This window comes from Lissotriton vulgaris, chromosome 11 (genome assembly GCF_964263255.1).
Source record: "Lissotriton vulgaris chromosome 11, aLisVul1.2, whole genome shotgun sequence".
Taxonomy (NCBI): Eukaryota; Metazoa; Chordata; class Amphibia; order Caudata; family Salamandridae; genus Lissotriton; species Lissotriton vulgaris.
Window position 1 is genome coordinate 396,456,106 of NC_141699.1, and position 14,264 is coordinate 396,470,369.

Below are 14,264 nucleotides of genomic sequence, written 5' to 3' on the forward strand. Positions count from 1 at the left end.
CTGTACTAGGACAACCAGAGACACCCATTATATAGGCCACCCCATGGCCAAACCCACCCACGAGGAAGGCGTGGCTAGGGCTCAGGGCCAATGAGAGTAGAGGCCTAGATTAAGGGCGACAGGGAACACCCAGGAATGGAAGATCCCTGATGTGTGCTCCAGTTTCAATGTTTGGGGCCCTGAGCCATAGCTTATCATTGACCATTACATCACCATGGGATGCCTGCTCCCTTTTCCTCGCCGCCTAGCCATGAAAGGGGCAGGAATGAAAATATCCCAGAGCATTCGGGGTGAACAACCTACGGCTCTGAAGTGTGGAATCCGATATCAGCAAGAGCCCACTCTCCAACTGCACTAAGACCCTGACCTGCTGAAACAGACTGGCGGTGCTGGAACCCACACAGCTTTCCAAAGCACAAACCTGGACCTGCGCTTCCTCTCCCACTCCTGGCCTGACAACAGCCCGCTCAGATGTACTGAAGATAGCAGAGTGCATACACTGGTAAGCAGAATGGACAGCACTTTGTACTGCAACATTTACATAGCACTTACACAGCGTGGTGCACTGAATCGCTTGCCTACATGGCTAGCACCCTGCACTATGCATGGTGTTTGGATGGTAGCTTTGTTCCTAGGTGGGAAGTGCTTCCTTATGCAGGAGGGCCTCCAAGGAGCAGTTAGGGGACACAGCACTTAGTGTGAGAAACAGTCATAGTTTACGGTTTTGAGTAAGCTGCCAGCTCTGAAGGTCCCCTTTTCTTATGTTCATAGTCCACCTAGCTGGTTACTGCACTGGGTTGGCCATTCTGAGATGCGGTGTTTAAGCTTATGGACCTGAGCAGACATGGTTAGAGAAGCGGTGAGGTGGATCTGCCAGGAAGGACTTGAATATCCCAAATCAGACGGGCATATGCCAAGACGTTACAGAAGTATGTTACCGTTCAGGAGCTGCAGTGTTTCACTATACTCGTGCCATCCTTTTTTCAGTGCTCTGTGGCGGAGTTACCCTGTGCCTATTCAATTGGTGATGGGTAGCTAATTACGAAGGGTAGTAACTGGATGAGGTTATGCACCCCTTAGTTTTGTATTGTGCATCAAGCAGTAAAAGGGATATTAAGCAGCCTGTATGAACTAAGCGTTATTAATTTGTTTTAATGTGGTTACATACTGCATTGTAATTGCATTATAATTAGGGCTCGGTTTTCTGAAAACTATATATTTTCCTGTTTGTTTTTATTTTTAAATACAGACCAATAATTTATTATTTTCTATTGTCAATCAAGAGTACCAGGTCAGTAGGTGCACAGATTGAAAGAGACGAAAAAATACTAGATTTCATAATTAAGCTCGAGTGCAGATCTACAGTTATTTATGCTGTTCTACAATGCAAGTGTTTTCAGATAACGATATTGCACTGCAACCTTTTGGACACTTAAAATGAGTATACATTTATCAATTAAATAAATGTGGAAATATAGTAATTTATACAGAAATGAAAATAAAAATGGATACAGAAAAATGAGCAAAAATAAGGATTACAGATGAATGTCAGAAAAAAAATACCATAAAACCGGGAGAAGCACGTACTGCCCCGGATAAGACAGTTGTGCTTTTAGGCTGGGCTGCAGGATATTCAAGATCCCAGGGCCAGTTTTTTTTAGCTAGTTATTGGGGGTTAGTCTTGTGCACTACAGAAGCCATTCGGTCTTCACTCCAGTTTCTATGTGGCAGATTACATTAGTATGAACTGGGTGATCGCTAGTGGGTGTGTGAACTCAAGCTCTTGATGCCAGTATTAACGAAGAGCTGCAGATTAGATATGGTTAGGGTGCAGTGTATGACTTAAAGGCAGGGACTGGTTAAAGAACTCTCGGGCCACTCCCCTCTGGTCTAAAAGTCATCATTTCCCCTGTATTTAAAATTAAATATCCGTGCAGGACTGCCTGGTTTGAAGTCCGATGTGAGCCAGGCGCTTGCAGGCCAATTCTGCACATGCAATGTTGACACCATTATGCATGGCTTACACTTTTACAGCCCTCGATTCCCAGGCAGTGGTGTATGGCGTTGATGTACTGAAGCCTGTCCGGGCGCTGCTGGCTTCCGCTCTGCTTCATGCTCCACTCTTTATATTCAACAGAATCCCCATTCCAAAGTCTGATTTTAATGTTTACTAGAACATTTGCTATCGTGCAGGCCATTGGTAATGCTTTGCCTGAATATCAGCCGCACAATCAGAGGAAGCAAATTGTCCTGGGGTGCAACTTTGTTAGTAAATATTTTTCCAGCTGTTCCAGAGGCCTATTGATTGGCTGCACAAACACCGGTGCCATACCAGGTACAGCTTTGAGTTTTGGCAGATCACTAAAGCAGCATAACTTCTGACAATCCACGAGTTAACGTTACTAACGCATTTACTACTAACATATGTTGTGGTTTGCGGGGCAGAAGCTGAAATCCCTGCAAGGACAAAGCAACCTTCCGTCCCAGTGCGGTTTAATTTGAAATCCATAACCTGTAGTACTAAGGCAAAGCCGTTTGAAGTGCTATAGAAAAGCATACCACATATGAAGATATGGAATATTTTGTGCCTCTATTGTTATATTGCTTCTACATACCATTTTTTTAAATTGCTGCTGGGAGTATTTACTATTGCAAATACAGAATACTTCAGTGGCAAACTCAGAAGAATTTAAATATTTCAGAGACGAATGCACCTTTCAGAATTGCCTTTTAAAACTATAAATCATGCAATTTATTTGGGAATAGCGTGGTCTAAAGCAACACAATGCTTCTAGTTTTAAGAGATTCTAGATCCTGCCCAACCCACTTCAGGAGTGCTGGCCTCGCCCACTCAATTAAATACCCACCAGTTATTAGCCGCTACTGCTTAAAGAAGCCGACTTAAATAAGGTGTGGGCAATTTGCAGAGATACAATAGTAACGATTAAGGCGACATGGCAAGTGATGTAGAGAAGGATGTACTCCGAGTGGGGGATGCAGAGGGTGGGAAGGAGCCATTTGAAAGAAAAATAATCCGGATTTTGAAGCCAAAAATCAGTTTAAGGGTTTTATGGTCTTGCTTGCCAGTGCAGCTGTCAGACTTTTAAGTATCACTAGAGGAGCTTTGGCTCCACCAAATTGCTGAAAGTCAGCAGTGCACGTTTTGATTGGACCGAATTTGTGCTGCTGCAAAAAAGTGCTTTCCCTACTTGCAAAATCATTTTGTTCCTTTATCCAGCTACTTAAGCTTGGATTTTCAGGGACAAGTTTGGAATGCTATTTAAGCATTAGACAACAAGAGAATTTATTTTGCGTTTCTCCAGCTGCACAGATTGAAGGGCAGACATTAACCTACATGGATTTTTAGGCCTTGCTGGACAGTGCAAAACACCAAACCTTTAACCTACACCAACATTCCACAGTCCTTTGCTTCCGCACAAACCAGATCTATTGCCATGCTATTTATGTGTAACACTTCACATTAGCATAAAACAGCCAGTTAAAACTAGTTATTTTGGTGCTGCCAATGCTTGTAAATATTAGAGAATGAGACTGCATGCAATTCCGTAGAAAGAAATATCTGCATGTGTAGCGATATACTTCTACCCCACGAGCACTACTGTAGTCATGACTAATTAAAATATAGTTTCATTTTCCAAGAAATTGATGGAACAAGCGGATTGAATTTTAAATGTGCTACAAACATACCGCCCCTTCCATCTGATGGAGAACAGCGTTCTGTGGATTTGTGCACAGAAATGCTTTTCAGGGCAGATATCACCGGGGCTCAGTCTAATATTTGGGATCCGGATTTCAGGTATACATTTGAACATGGCAAAGCCATTCTTTGGCACCCTGTTAGTAGCTCTCCTGATGTCCCAATCCAGACAAGGTACAACGTTACTCCCTTGAGGGCACCTGTAAAGAGTCATGGATTCTTCTGAAAGGTGTAGGAGCTGGAAACAGAAAATACTCAAAGCCAGGCAGCGCACAGAAACTACTCAAAGCCAGGCCAGCGCACTAAGTCATGCTTCTATAAATATTAAACTCTAGAAATACACCAAGAAAAGGGTGATCGAACTTTGGGCAGGTGAGCACCCCTCCCCAAAAAGGCACTTGGAGGTGAGGAAGGGCAGCTGAAAATACACAGCAGGGGGGTCAAAGTGTGGCTAGGTTGAGTAAATTATATGGCAAGAAAAGGCAAATTATGCAGCTTTATGCCGCACATTTCAGGGTCTAATTATGTCAGTCATTTTTACACATAACCCGGTCTGAGAATTGGTTGCACCCAATCTGTTCCAGATAAGTAAAATATAGGCAACAAAAGGGTCAGGCAATTTTTGCAAAGGGGCCTCTGTACAACACGTCTTGCCGCACTTTCAGTAACCTTTGAACTAGAAATTGTTAAAATCTGCCGAATATGAAACAGATAGTGGATCCCAAGACGCTTAGGTTTACTCCAACGTTGGCAAACGGATCACTTTATGGGGCAGAGGTGACCAGACCATACAGCAGAACCCACTGAGCTACAAAATGGCCAACTCCGGGTTCAGGATACGACAATCCAGTTCGCTGAAGTTAGAGCTAATTCCCAGTAGACACCTGCACTCCACTGTCAAGCAGTGACTACAGTAGTCAATGGTGGAGTTTGAGCTCAGAGACCGTATCTAGTTCAGTACAAGCCTGGCAGGGCAGTTTTTAAAGAACCAGACGCACAGCAATCTAGTTTCAATAGGAAGAAAAATCCTCAGCACACGTAAGCATTTAAAGCAATGGTTAAGAATGCACGATGTGAGCACACATTAAACACAAGTCAGTGTCTCTGGGTCTTCAGACACCGACACGAGTTTCGTCGCATACAGGGTGATACTCCAGTGACTAGTCTCGTGTCCTGTACTCGGACATGCGGAGCGACCTCAGGAGTGGTCAATGCACATATCGATACTGACATTTGGATCAGGTGGATCTAGGCACTGCAGATTGTTAAGTCGCAAGCTACTGAAACCCATTTTGTGGGTTGGAAATATCACCATGAAATAAAGTTAACAGAAACGACAGCCTTGATAAAGTTGCGGGAGTATCACCATGTATGCGACGAAACATGTGTCGCCTGTCGAAAGACCGAGAAGAAAAAGTTTTTTTTACTAACTTGTGTTTAATGTGCTCACATCGTGCAGTTTTACCCATTGCATTACTGCTTACCCGTGTGCTGAGGATATTTATTTCTGAATGCATAATTGGCACAGGCCGATAGTTAGGCGAGTGGTGCTCCTCACCTTGCAACAACCACAAACCTAGAAAGTTTCACATGTGAATGGTTCTCTCGAGTGGCGCCATTAATCCTATATCATACCAATGCCCACTATTTGTCTAGTTTCAATAGGTGAAGATGCAGCAGTGGTCAAACCTATAACATCTCAAAAAGGTCTGAAAAGATTTATGCGTGGCAAGAACAACCACTGGACAAGGCTTCACCAGCTCGTTAGAAATCTGACTTATGCGTTAGCAGCACTAAATCGGTCCTGAAAGATGGTTCGAACTGTTACTGAAGAAAAATGGCGTCTCCAGCCAAAATGCCACGATGGTCATTTGAAGCCCCTAAATTCTCTGGCAAATTGCACCCCTTGTAATGACAGTGCAGCCCACGACACTGCTAGGCCCTCGCCCTGCTTCCAGAATGGGTGGCCTGCGGGGCTCCTCCACGCCCCCTTCTCCCGAACAACGCCCTGGCCTGCCCCATACACACCGGGCACTGCACACTTAACTGCAGTTCAAAATCCAATTTACCCTTTACAATGTTCTTCGGTTTCCTCCCATTCAGCCACCCCATCGTCAGCGCCTAGAAGGTAACACTAAACCTCCCCAGCATTCAAGTTTTTACCTTTTGGTCACATTGCCCAATGGGTGATCACGCAGATAGTTCACCAACTTATGGCAAGACCAGTACAATCAAATTGTGCATACTCAATTCTCCAATATGGACTGCAGCAAAAAGTTTAAGTAAACTGCCTACATCACTCGAAGTGCCACGTGAAGGGGCAGTTGGTATCACTACAAAGGTTAAACTACCATTTAGTAATAGGTCAAGTTTTGCACTAAGACAGCTTGCTAAAGGGACAAAGCTGAAACTGCTAGATCCGCCTCGTCAGACTTGCTTCTCTTTACAATTTGCCTCAAAGTGGTATATGAAATAAGGTTACTGGCATGCAAAAACACCAGCTCGAAGACAAACTGTTTAATCTCTTTATTTTCATGTAATTCTGCAGGCTACATTGACGTTCGGAAAGGGTATGAGGGGGGAAAGCCAGAGAAATCCAACAGATGCAGTTCATTGGAGCGCACAAGTAAGACTGAAAACTAAACCAAGTGGCATGGGTGGTCTTTTCACCAGCTACACAAGGAATGATCGGAGGTAAGCCAGGAAATAAACTACAGCATCCCGCAGTCAGCAATCACTATCTTTTTCGACGTCTTCCCGGAGCTTGAGCCAAACTTCTCCATTGTGCATACAACATCCATTCCTTTTACGACAGAGCCAAATACGACGTGCTTGCCGTCCAACCTGCAAAGAAAAAAGTGCATTAACCATCATGTCAAAAACAGGTAAACCTTCTGATCAGCTACTAGCCACAAATAGCCGATCTGAACTGACACCCCTACTTAGAGCCGCAGCAAGTAATGGAAAGCACTAGTGGGTACAGTACATTCTATGCATGTTAGCGCATGGAACTTAAAGCCGTGAGGGGCGGCCTCTAGCGCTCTTTACTGTCCCTATCAGTTAACTGTATACCCTTTGCCTTCTACTGAGACCTCTAATGAACATTACTACACACGGGCCAATGTCCCCACTTGTCATTAACAAACGGTTCAAGTTTACTGCCAATTCGGGGTGGGATGTCGATCTTGGACGCTTCCTTTGAGCCTAGAACAGATTTTTGGTGGGAACACAAGTCCAGGCAACAAAGAATACTAAATGTATTTATCCATCACATTTGCTATGCTTTATGGACCGATGTCAAGTGTCAGGCTACAAAAGTCAAACAAATTGCAGATTAAATATGGGGTTTGTTTTTAAACGCTTCCGTTTGTAGTCCGAGAAAATGGGAGGGAAATATTCGAAAATGTTGCTAGTATACACGTGTCAAATTAAAGGCTGTAGGATAGATCTTCGAATTACCACAAAGTGTAAATACATGCAAGTGAACAGTACACCTTCAGCAGTCAGAAAAGCAAACAATTAAGCACTGTAGTAAATCTGACCGGTTCAAAAAACACGACTTTGATGCACAAATTATGAATATTTACAGGATTCACACTTCCCATGTGTGAGCAATATGGTTCAGTAAGCTAGGCCTGTTTAAATGTATTTGCAACATTATGGAAAATATGCAGTCTAAACAATACGCTACTATAGTAGGAGCCAACTACATTGAACTAAAGGCTGCAGCGCTTTTAACTCAGGTGAGTCGTGAAAACGAATTCGTAAAACTGGATCGTGGTTCGAAAAAGTTTAAGCAGCATCAGTACAGGTCACCAGGAACAGAGGTTATTTAGATGCGTTGCCAGAGGCGAGGATCAAGTTGTGGCAGCACATGACAAAATAACTACACGGTGAAGTAAGGCGGGGACCAGTGATGGCTAGCTAATGAGAACAGTGGAACGTAATGGGAGTGTCCTCCCCTTGCGGGTCACACAAAGCTCCACATTACAAGGCTTAAGGCCAGGCAACTCTTGCAAAAGCTTCGCAACACCAGCTTGTTTGAGGTCCTCAACAAGCGCACGCTGCAACGTTTGTCTGGTCAGTACACAACTGTGGCAAAATAAAGTATGGGTGGGCTCATCGGAGGCGAGTGATCAAAAGCATCGTTTCCTGGGGCAACATAAGGTCAGTCACTTCAAATGTCACCAAAACGTGAGCCATAGCAGTGATATGCACAGGGAAACTCGGCTCCAATACTAAAGAACCATGCAAGGAGGAAAGAACATCGTGGGGCAGGCCAGTTAAAATAAAAATGTGACAATTCTTGATGTTTACTGACAATTGAAGTGCTAGTCCTACTCACCACGTGGTCTTGGCAGTGCATATGAAGAACTGAGAACCGTTCGTGTTGGGCCCAGCATTAGCCATGGACAGAATTCCAGAGCCAGTATGTTTGAGTGTGAAGTTCTCGTCGGCAAACTTGGCACCATAGATTGATTTTCCACCGGTTCCATTGTGGTTCGTGAAGTCACCACCCTAAGTAAGATAGAATAGTTAGGATTCAGTACTCTTTGACACGTTATTTGCCACCGTACTATAGTTGTAGAAACGCAGCAGCAAGCTTTAGGAAACGCAAATGTTGAACAGAAATCTACAATCCATGATTATGAGAAAACTCGTTCGCAGCCACACCTCAGGGTCGGCAAAGGAGGTGGGGCGCACTTGCGACAATTGCTCAGGACACGCAAGTGCAAAACATTAGCAAAAAGTTACTTGTGTACATTAGTAGATGGAGCCCAATTTACCTGACACATGAACTCGGGAATGATTCTGTGGAAGCAAGATCCCTTGAAACCAAACCCTTTTTCCATTGTGCACAGGGCTCTGAAGTTCTCTGTCAGAAAATTAAATGGAAATAAAGGTTGAGTGGATTACAAGCATACAGGTGGTTGTATTTGATTTATGACAGAACCCACCCCACAATCTGAGTTTTTCATAAAAACCCACGGACCTAAATAGTACAACCGGAGCAGAAAACAACAGACTAACTCAATCTTTGAAGCATGGCAATATACCAATAAGAGTGTGACAGTATAGATCTAAAGGGAAACAAGGTAGACATTACGTGCTTGGAAAAGGAAAAAACACTAACCGGCTGTCTTTGGCACGATATCACCCCGGAGCTGCAGGTGTAAAAATAATAACTATTTTATTTCACAGTATAAAACATTGTCGTTGCATTAACAAACGAATTAAGTCGTTTATTTAATCACTTTGGAATACAAGTAAAGCAAAAGAACGCACATTGAATGGCTTAAGCGGTAAAAAAAACTGCTGCAATCAAACTAGTAGATGCGTTACAAGGGATACTTTAATAGCACAATAACTCGGGAGGAATGTACACAACAAGATCGCGTATAGGTGGATCATAGCAGTATATGCCAGCTGCTAATTCAGCATTCACACATTAGCTTTACTGGGCACACCGACAATTAAACATGCAGAGATAATTGAAGGGGCAAAAGAACAAAAAAAAAAGGATGTACTTTACAGGATAACGCGGGCTAATGATAAAAGGCCTGGTGCATTATTTATTGTAGACAGTCATCGACAAGGCGCATCAGTTACCACGCTTGTGGTTAATGGATAGTCGGGAAGGCCTACCATGGCTACCGCATACAACAAAACGTTGCTGGGTTGGATGCAGGTTAATTAATACTACTTGGCGCTAATGCAATTAGTTCAGATTGCCGGTATCATGGGTGTTTAGTCAACTACCACAGAAACTCGCAATCCAAACAGGAGACTTAAAAAAACACCTTTATACAAAAAAGCCACAAAGGCTAAAAAAATGTTTCGGAAAGTGGCATTTCAAATGCAGTACAATAGAAAACGCATTGCTATCGGGGAGCCTACCACGGCTTGAGTGTAACCACTGGAGAGGTTAACGGGCTACAATACAACCTGAAAATCATTTTCTTAGGTATAAAAAAAAAAAACTGGGCGGCACATTTTACCAGGGCTGTCACTTCTTGTCAGGGCCTGCTGAACGCCCCAACCTTAGGTTGGACACCACTCCCACAGTACGACAGGTCACCGCCCTGTTAACGTTTCCACGAGGCCCTCTCCGTTGCACATGTAGTCCAACCAAGCCCAACATAAGATGCCTAACAAAAAGGGCAGGGAACTAGACCATACCCAGCGGTTGTGAGATCCAGCAACACATGGGAAATGGCTCACACTGCGATGGGTGTTTGAAATGAGCCTAAAATGGCGCCCATGAGGGTATACACAAAAGCAAACGCCTAGTCCAACGATCGAAACACATCTCTAAAGGAGGCTTAAGAATACGTGCGTTAAGCTATACACTTTAATAATAAATACCACTGGAGTGGGAGCAGCAAGGACAGCCCACCAACACTGCATGAAAAAAACGAGTACTTATTAGGCGCACGTTACACTTATTGGGCAATTTATCGATAACATCGGACCGGTAAAAATGAATTTTATAGCAATTATTTCAGTCAACTCTCCACGCTGCCGCCCACCAAAGAACCCATGCGCCCACATTCACACGAACAGGAAGTACAACTAACCACATTTAGGAGCCCACCATCCCAGTACCGAGGGACTTCGTAGGTACTGGCTTCACGCTCACCTCCATTTCGATGCGTCCCAAGGGGGAGCCATCAGCCGTGACATCAAAGAATACCCTGCTAACCATGGTGGCGATTATATGGGTTGAACAGTGTCGGCGGTGACTGCTCGTCTGCTTCGATGCTCCTGCCTGGTTGAGAGCGCGAAGAGAAAGAACCATAGAGCGGAAGTGCTACCCCTCTAATAACGCGCGCGGTGGCACGACTCCGCCTAGTTTTAATCGAAAACCTGCTAGACGCTTTACAGAAGCTGTAGGACATTACAGATTGACGACTCCTATTGGCCAATTGGCGTAGAAGAAAGCAATGTCGGGGCGGTGCGCATGACTGTGGGCTGATATCCGCTGTAGGTCTAGTCTGCATATAGGGGAGGGTGTTAAGTGCTAGTCCCACCTTCTGCCTGATTCTAACATGGCCGTCACTGTTTCTCGCAAACTCGGATAATCTTTCATTAACGTTTCAAATTCAATCAGGGTTAACAGTGCGCGCCAGTATTTCCTACGGCGCTACCCCCTAAGAACGGCGCCTAATTGCTGATCGCATTCTTGAGGGGTGTAGTTGGTCTATTGACTGACAGACATGGCCGCCATTTTAGATACTAAAAAGAAGCTATAGTGTGTCATGAAGAAAATGGACTTTGTTCAGGCTTTGTTGGTGTGCCAACCCAGGGGCGTATTATAGTATATAAGTGATAGAGAAATGGATTTCCGGACGCTTTATCACGTGGGTTTTGAACAAGTTTCCAACAACTCAAATCCTCTTTCTAAATCTAAACCAACTGGGGTCACTGGGGAGGTGGGGGTGGGGGGGAGCAGGGCTAGCCCAGGCCGCAGGATTGGGCCTTTATAATCAAATAAACTGAGACACACACTTAATACAGTAAACTGGGCCAAAGACCACGAGTGGTCTTTCTCCCTATCGACGCTGTCCCTCAACTCCGAAGCTGAGTTGTCATGTGTTCCTGGCAACCCAGGGGCAGGTAGTCTGTCCTCATTTCCTCCTTTGACTCTGTCCGGTTATGAGATCTTGAGCTCTAAAATTAGATCTGGCTCCCTGGCGGATCCTCTGCCACCTGCCCTTCATCGCCAACTATATACCTCCATCTCTCCGATATGTCTTGAGTTGATCAATCTATCCTTGACTACAGTGTTGTAAACAAAAGATTAATCCAACAGACGCCTTAAAGCTGCTTTGTAGAGATTTATTGCAGTACAGAATGAAACGTGCACCTCTTCATCTGGCCAAGCTCCAACTGACCCATCTGGAATGCCAGGGAAGCCAGGATGCACAAAGAACACACAGTATATTCCAAATGTGACATAGTACAACAAGCATTTACAATGCAATGGTCTCGGCATTATTAAAGGTAGAGCTATTGGCATTGCTCATTAATTTTTTTTAAAATTTTAAATCATAAATAAATGGAATTGTTATTTACATTGCCAATAGCTTAATCGTTAAATAAATGGCATTGTCATTTACAATGCCAATAGCTTAATCGCTCGCAAATGCATGACCTATTGCATTTTCACCCACACAGATCCACACATACACAGCCACCCACACAGAGCCACCCACACAGAGTCATTCACATAGAGCCACCCACACAGAGCCACCCTCACACAGACAGAGCAGAGTCCTCGACCTAAAAACTGAGGCAACAGGCGAGTGGTGAGGTCTCGACTTGCAACAAACTGCCAAGAAACTTCCACAATGTTCCTTGCCACAGAAAACCAGATCTTATCTCCAACACTGCTACCAATAGCATCACGGCAGCCCCCCTGTGCCCTATGAAAGGACCAGCCTTACCCCCCCCTTCTCTCTGCGGGCACCCCACCCTCTTCCACGGATGCTCCTGTGCCAGGCTCAGATTGGCTAAACAATCCTTAAAGAAATGCCAGCTCTTGCTGTATCTACAAGGGTTGTGTCGTTGCTACTGTAAGTACGTTATGTACAACATTGTTGTTCTATCTCTATGTCTAATTGTCGTTCCCTTGCTTCTCCTGGGCCAGTCAATGCACACTCGACACCTACACCCTGCCTACCAGCGTTTTGAAGAGCCTAGAAGCATTTGAATTGTGGATTGTACGCTACACAAATACACATAAACATGGACGGGATACACCCGTCTCCCCTCAGTACACTCAAAGCAAACTCAGAGTTACTGGGGCCTGATTCACAAGCTGGACACCTGACTATCTAGATCTGATTCACCAAGAATTTCCTGCGACTAGACGTGTCTTACTCCAGCCTTAAGAGTGACTTACTCCTGTATCTGCAGGAGTAAAAGATGCCCCGATTCACAAGGCTTTTTTTTTAGTGAGAAAGCATGTTAGCCCCCTGAAAACACACTTTTTCTTACACCTACGCTTGGAGTAGGACATAACTAACTACTCAGCGAAAATTCTTTGCATAATGGAACTTGGATGTTTCCTCTGAGGAGCTTACTCTTTCCGCGGTCCGTAAATGAGAGATAGCCCTGCTGCCTAAAGCGCCAACCTGTCCTACCAGTACAGGCCCCTGCTGCTCTGGTTTGGACCTACACAGAGTCTCAACCACCTCAAATAGCAAAGCACAGGGCAGGCGCTCGTCCAGTGCAATAAATACTGATTTTCGAATCTCGGGACCTGAATCCTAATCCCGGCATCTCCACTTCACAATAATGGTGTGAGATCCTGGGCATATCACTCTATTTCCCTATAAAACGGCTGTTTTCTTATCTGGCCATCCCGAAGCGCTTAGAAACAGGCCACCCCACAATAATAATTGTCCCCTGAACATAGGCCCTCTCCAGCGAGCCTCGGACGCTCTCTCCGGCTCTGGCCCGCTAACACTGCTCATCCTTCCAATTAAACGAGCGTGCTTTGCTTCCAGGGGGCCCACGTGCTCCCTGGCGTGGAAGGAGCGGCTGCTTCTTTCCCGCTCATACAATATAGAACCTGTCCTACCAGTACAGGCCCCTGCTGCTCTGGTTTGGACCTACACAGAGTCTCAACCACCTCAAATAGCCAAGCACAGGGCAGGCGCTCGTCCAGTGCAATAAATACTTATTTTCGAATCTCGGGACCTGAATCCTAATCCCGGCATCTCCACTTCACAATAATGGTGTGAGATCCTGGGCATATCAGAAAAAAATCCAAATTGAATATTGTTCTTATAATTGTGTTCCATTTCTTAATCTGAAGTAAACAGCTATCGGTGCACTGCCCAATTTAATGAAAATAGTTTAAGTCCAGTTGGTGCTCAGCCTTGCCAGGTGTAGATTAATTGAATCAACTCATAGAGGAACACCATTTTATAAAGCTAGGTAGCTAAACAAAAGTTGTTCATCGGACTATTTTTCTATTGAGTGGCGGACAAATAATTCTGCATGGACAGTACTAACTGAAACAATTATGAGACCTATTAAACTAGGCTGGGAAAGAAGTCGTTAACAGTGAGTAAAACGCAAACGGAAACTAATGCAGAGGCCCAGTATGGGTTACACAGACAAAAATTGTTATCATCTTTAAACTTCATTTACACCCAGAAACTAAACAGAGATGTAAAACCACAATGTTCAACACTCCGTCCATCATCTCCTTAGGTTTACTTTTATAGCTAGTTCCAGCGCCTCATCAAATAACTTATCTACTTACTGCACAAAAATCAATGATTCATTAAAATGAATGTCTCTGAATGACTTCAAAATGTTGTATTCATTATGGTAACAATTACAAAACCTAGATCTTTGTTGGGAGTATTTTGCTTTATTACTGGAAGCTTTATGGTCGTTTGTAAACACTGGGAATTTGTGATAATTTGTGTAGCTGGCAAGATGTCTGTCACTTAAACGGTCCCTGCTGACATCTGGTGTGAGCTGAAGGTTACACACTGGGAAGGACTGTGCAGCATTCCATTCTTCTGAG

General features: G+C 44.3%; 1 protein-coding gene across 1 annotated transcript; it reads right to left on the reverse strand.

Moving 5' to 3' along the window:
• Positions 1 to 6,229: 6,229 nt before the first annotated feature.
• On the reverse strand, positions 6,230 to 10,724 carry LOC147679857 (peptidyl-prolyl cis-trans isomerase-like). The gene is made up of 5 exons (XM_086943417.1): positions 10,359 to 10,724; positions 8,853 to 8,883; positions 8,506 to 8,594; positions 8,064 to 8,236; positions 6,230 to 6,562 (listed from the first exon to the last, which is right to left on the reverse strand). Exons 1-5 carry the CDS (start codon positions 10,515 to 10,517, stop codon positions 6,430 to 6,432), a joined length of 585 nt encoding a protein of 194 aa, XP_086799543.1. The 5' UTR covers positions 10,518 to 10,724; the 3' UTR covers positions 6,230 to 6,429.
• Positions 10,725 to 14,264: the final 3,540 nt, after the last annotated feature.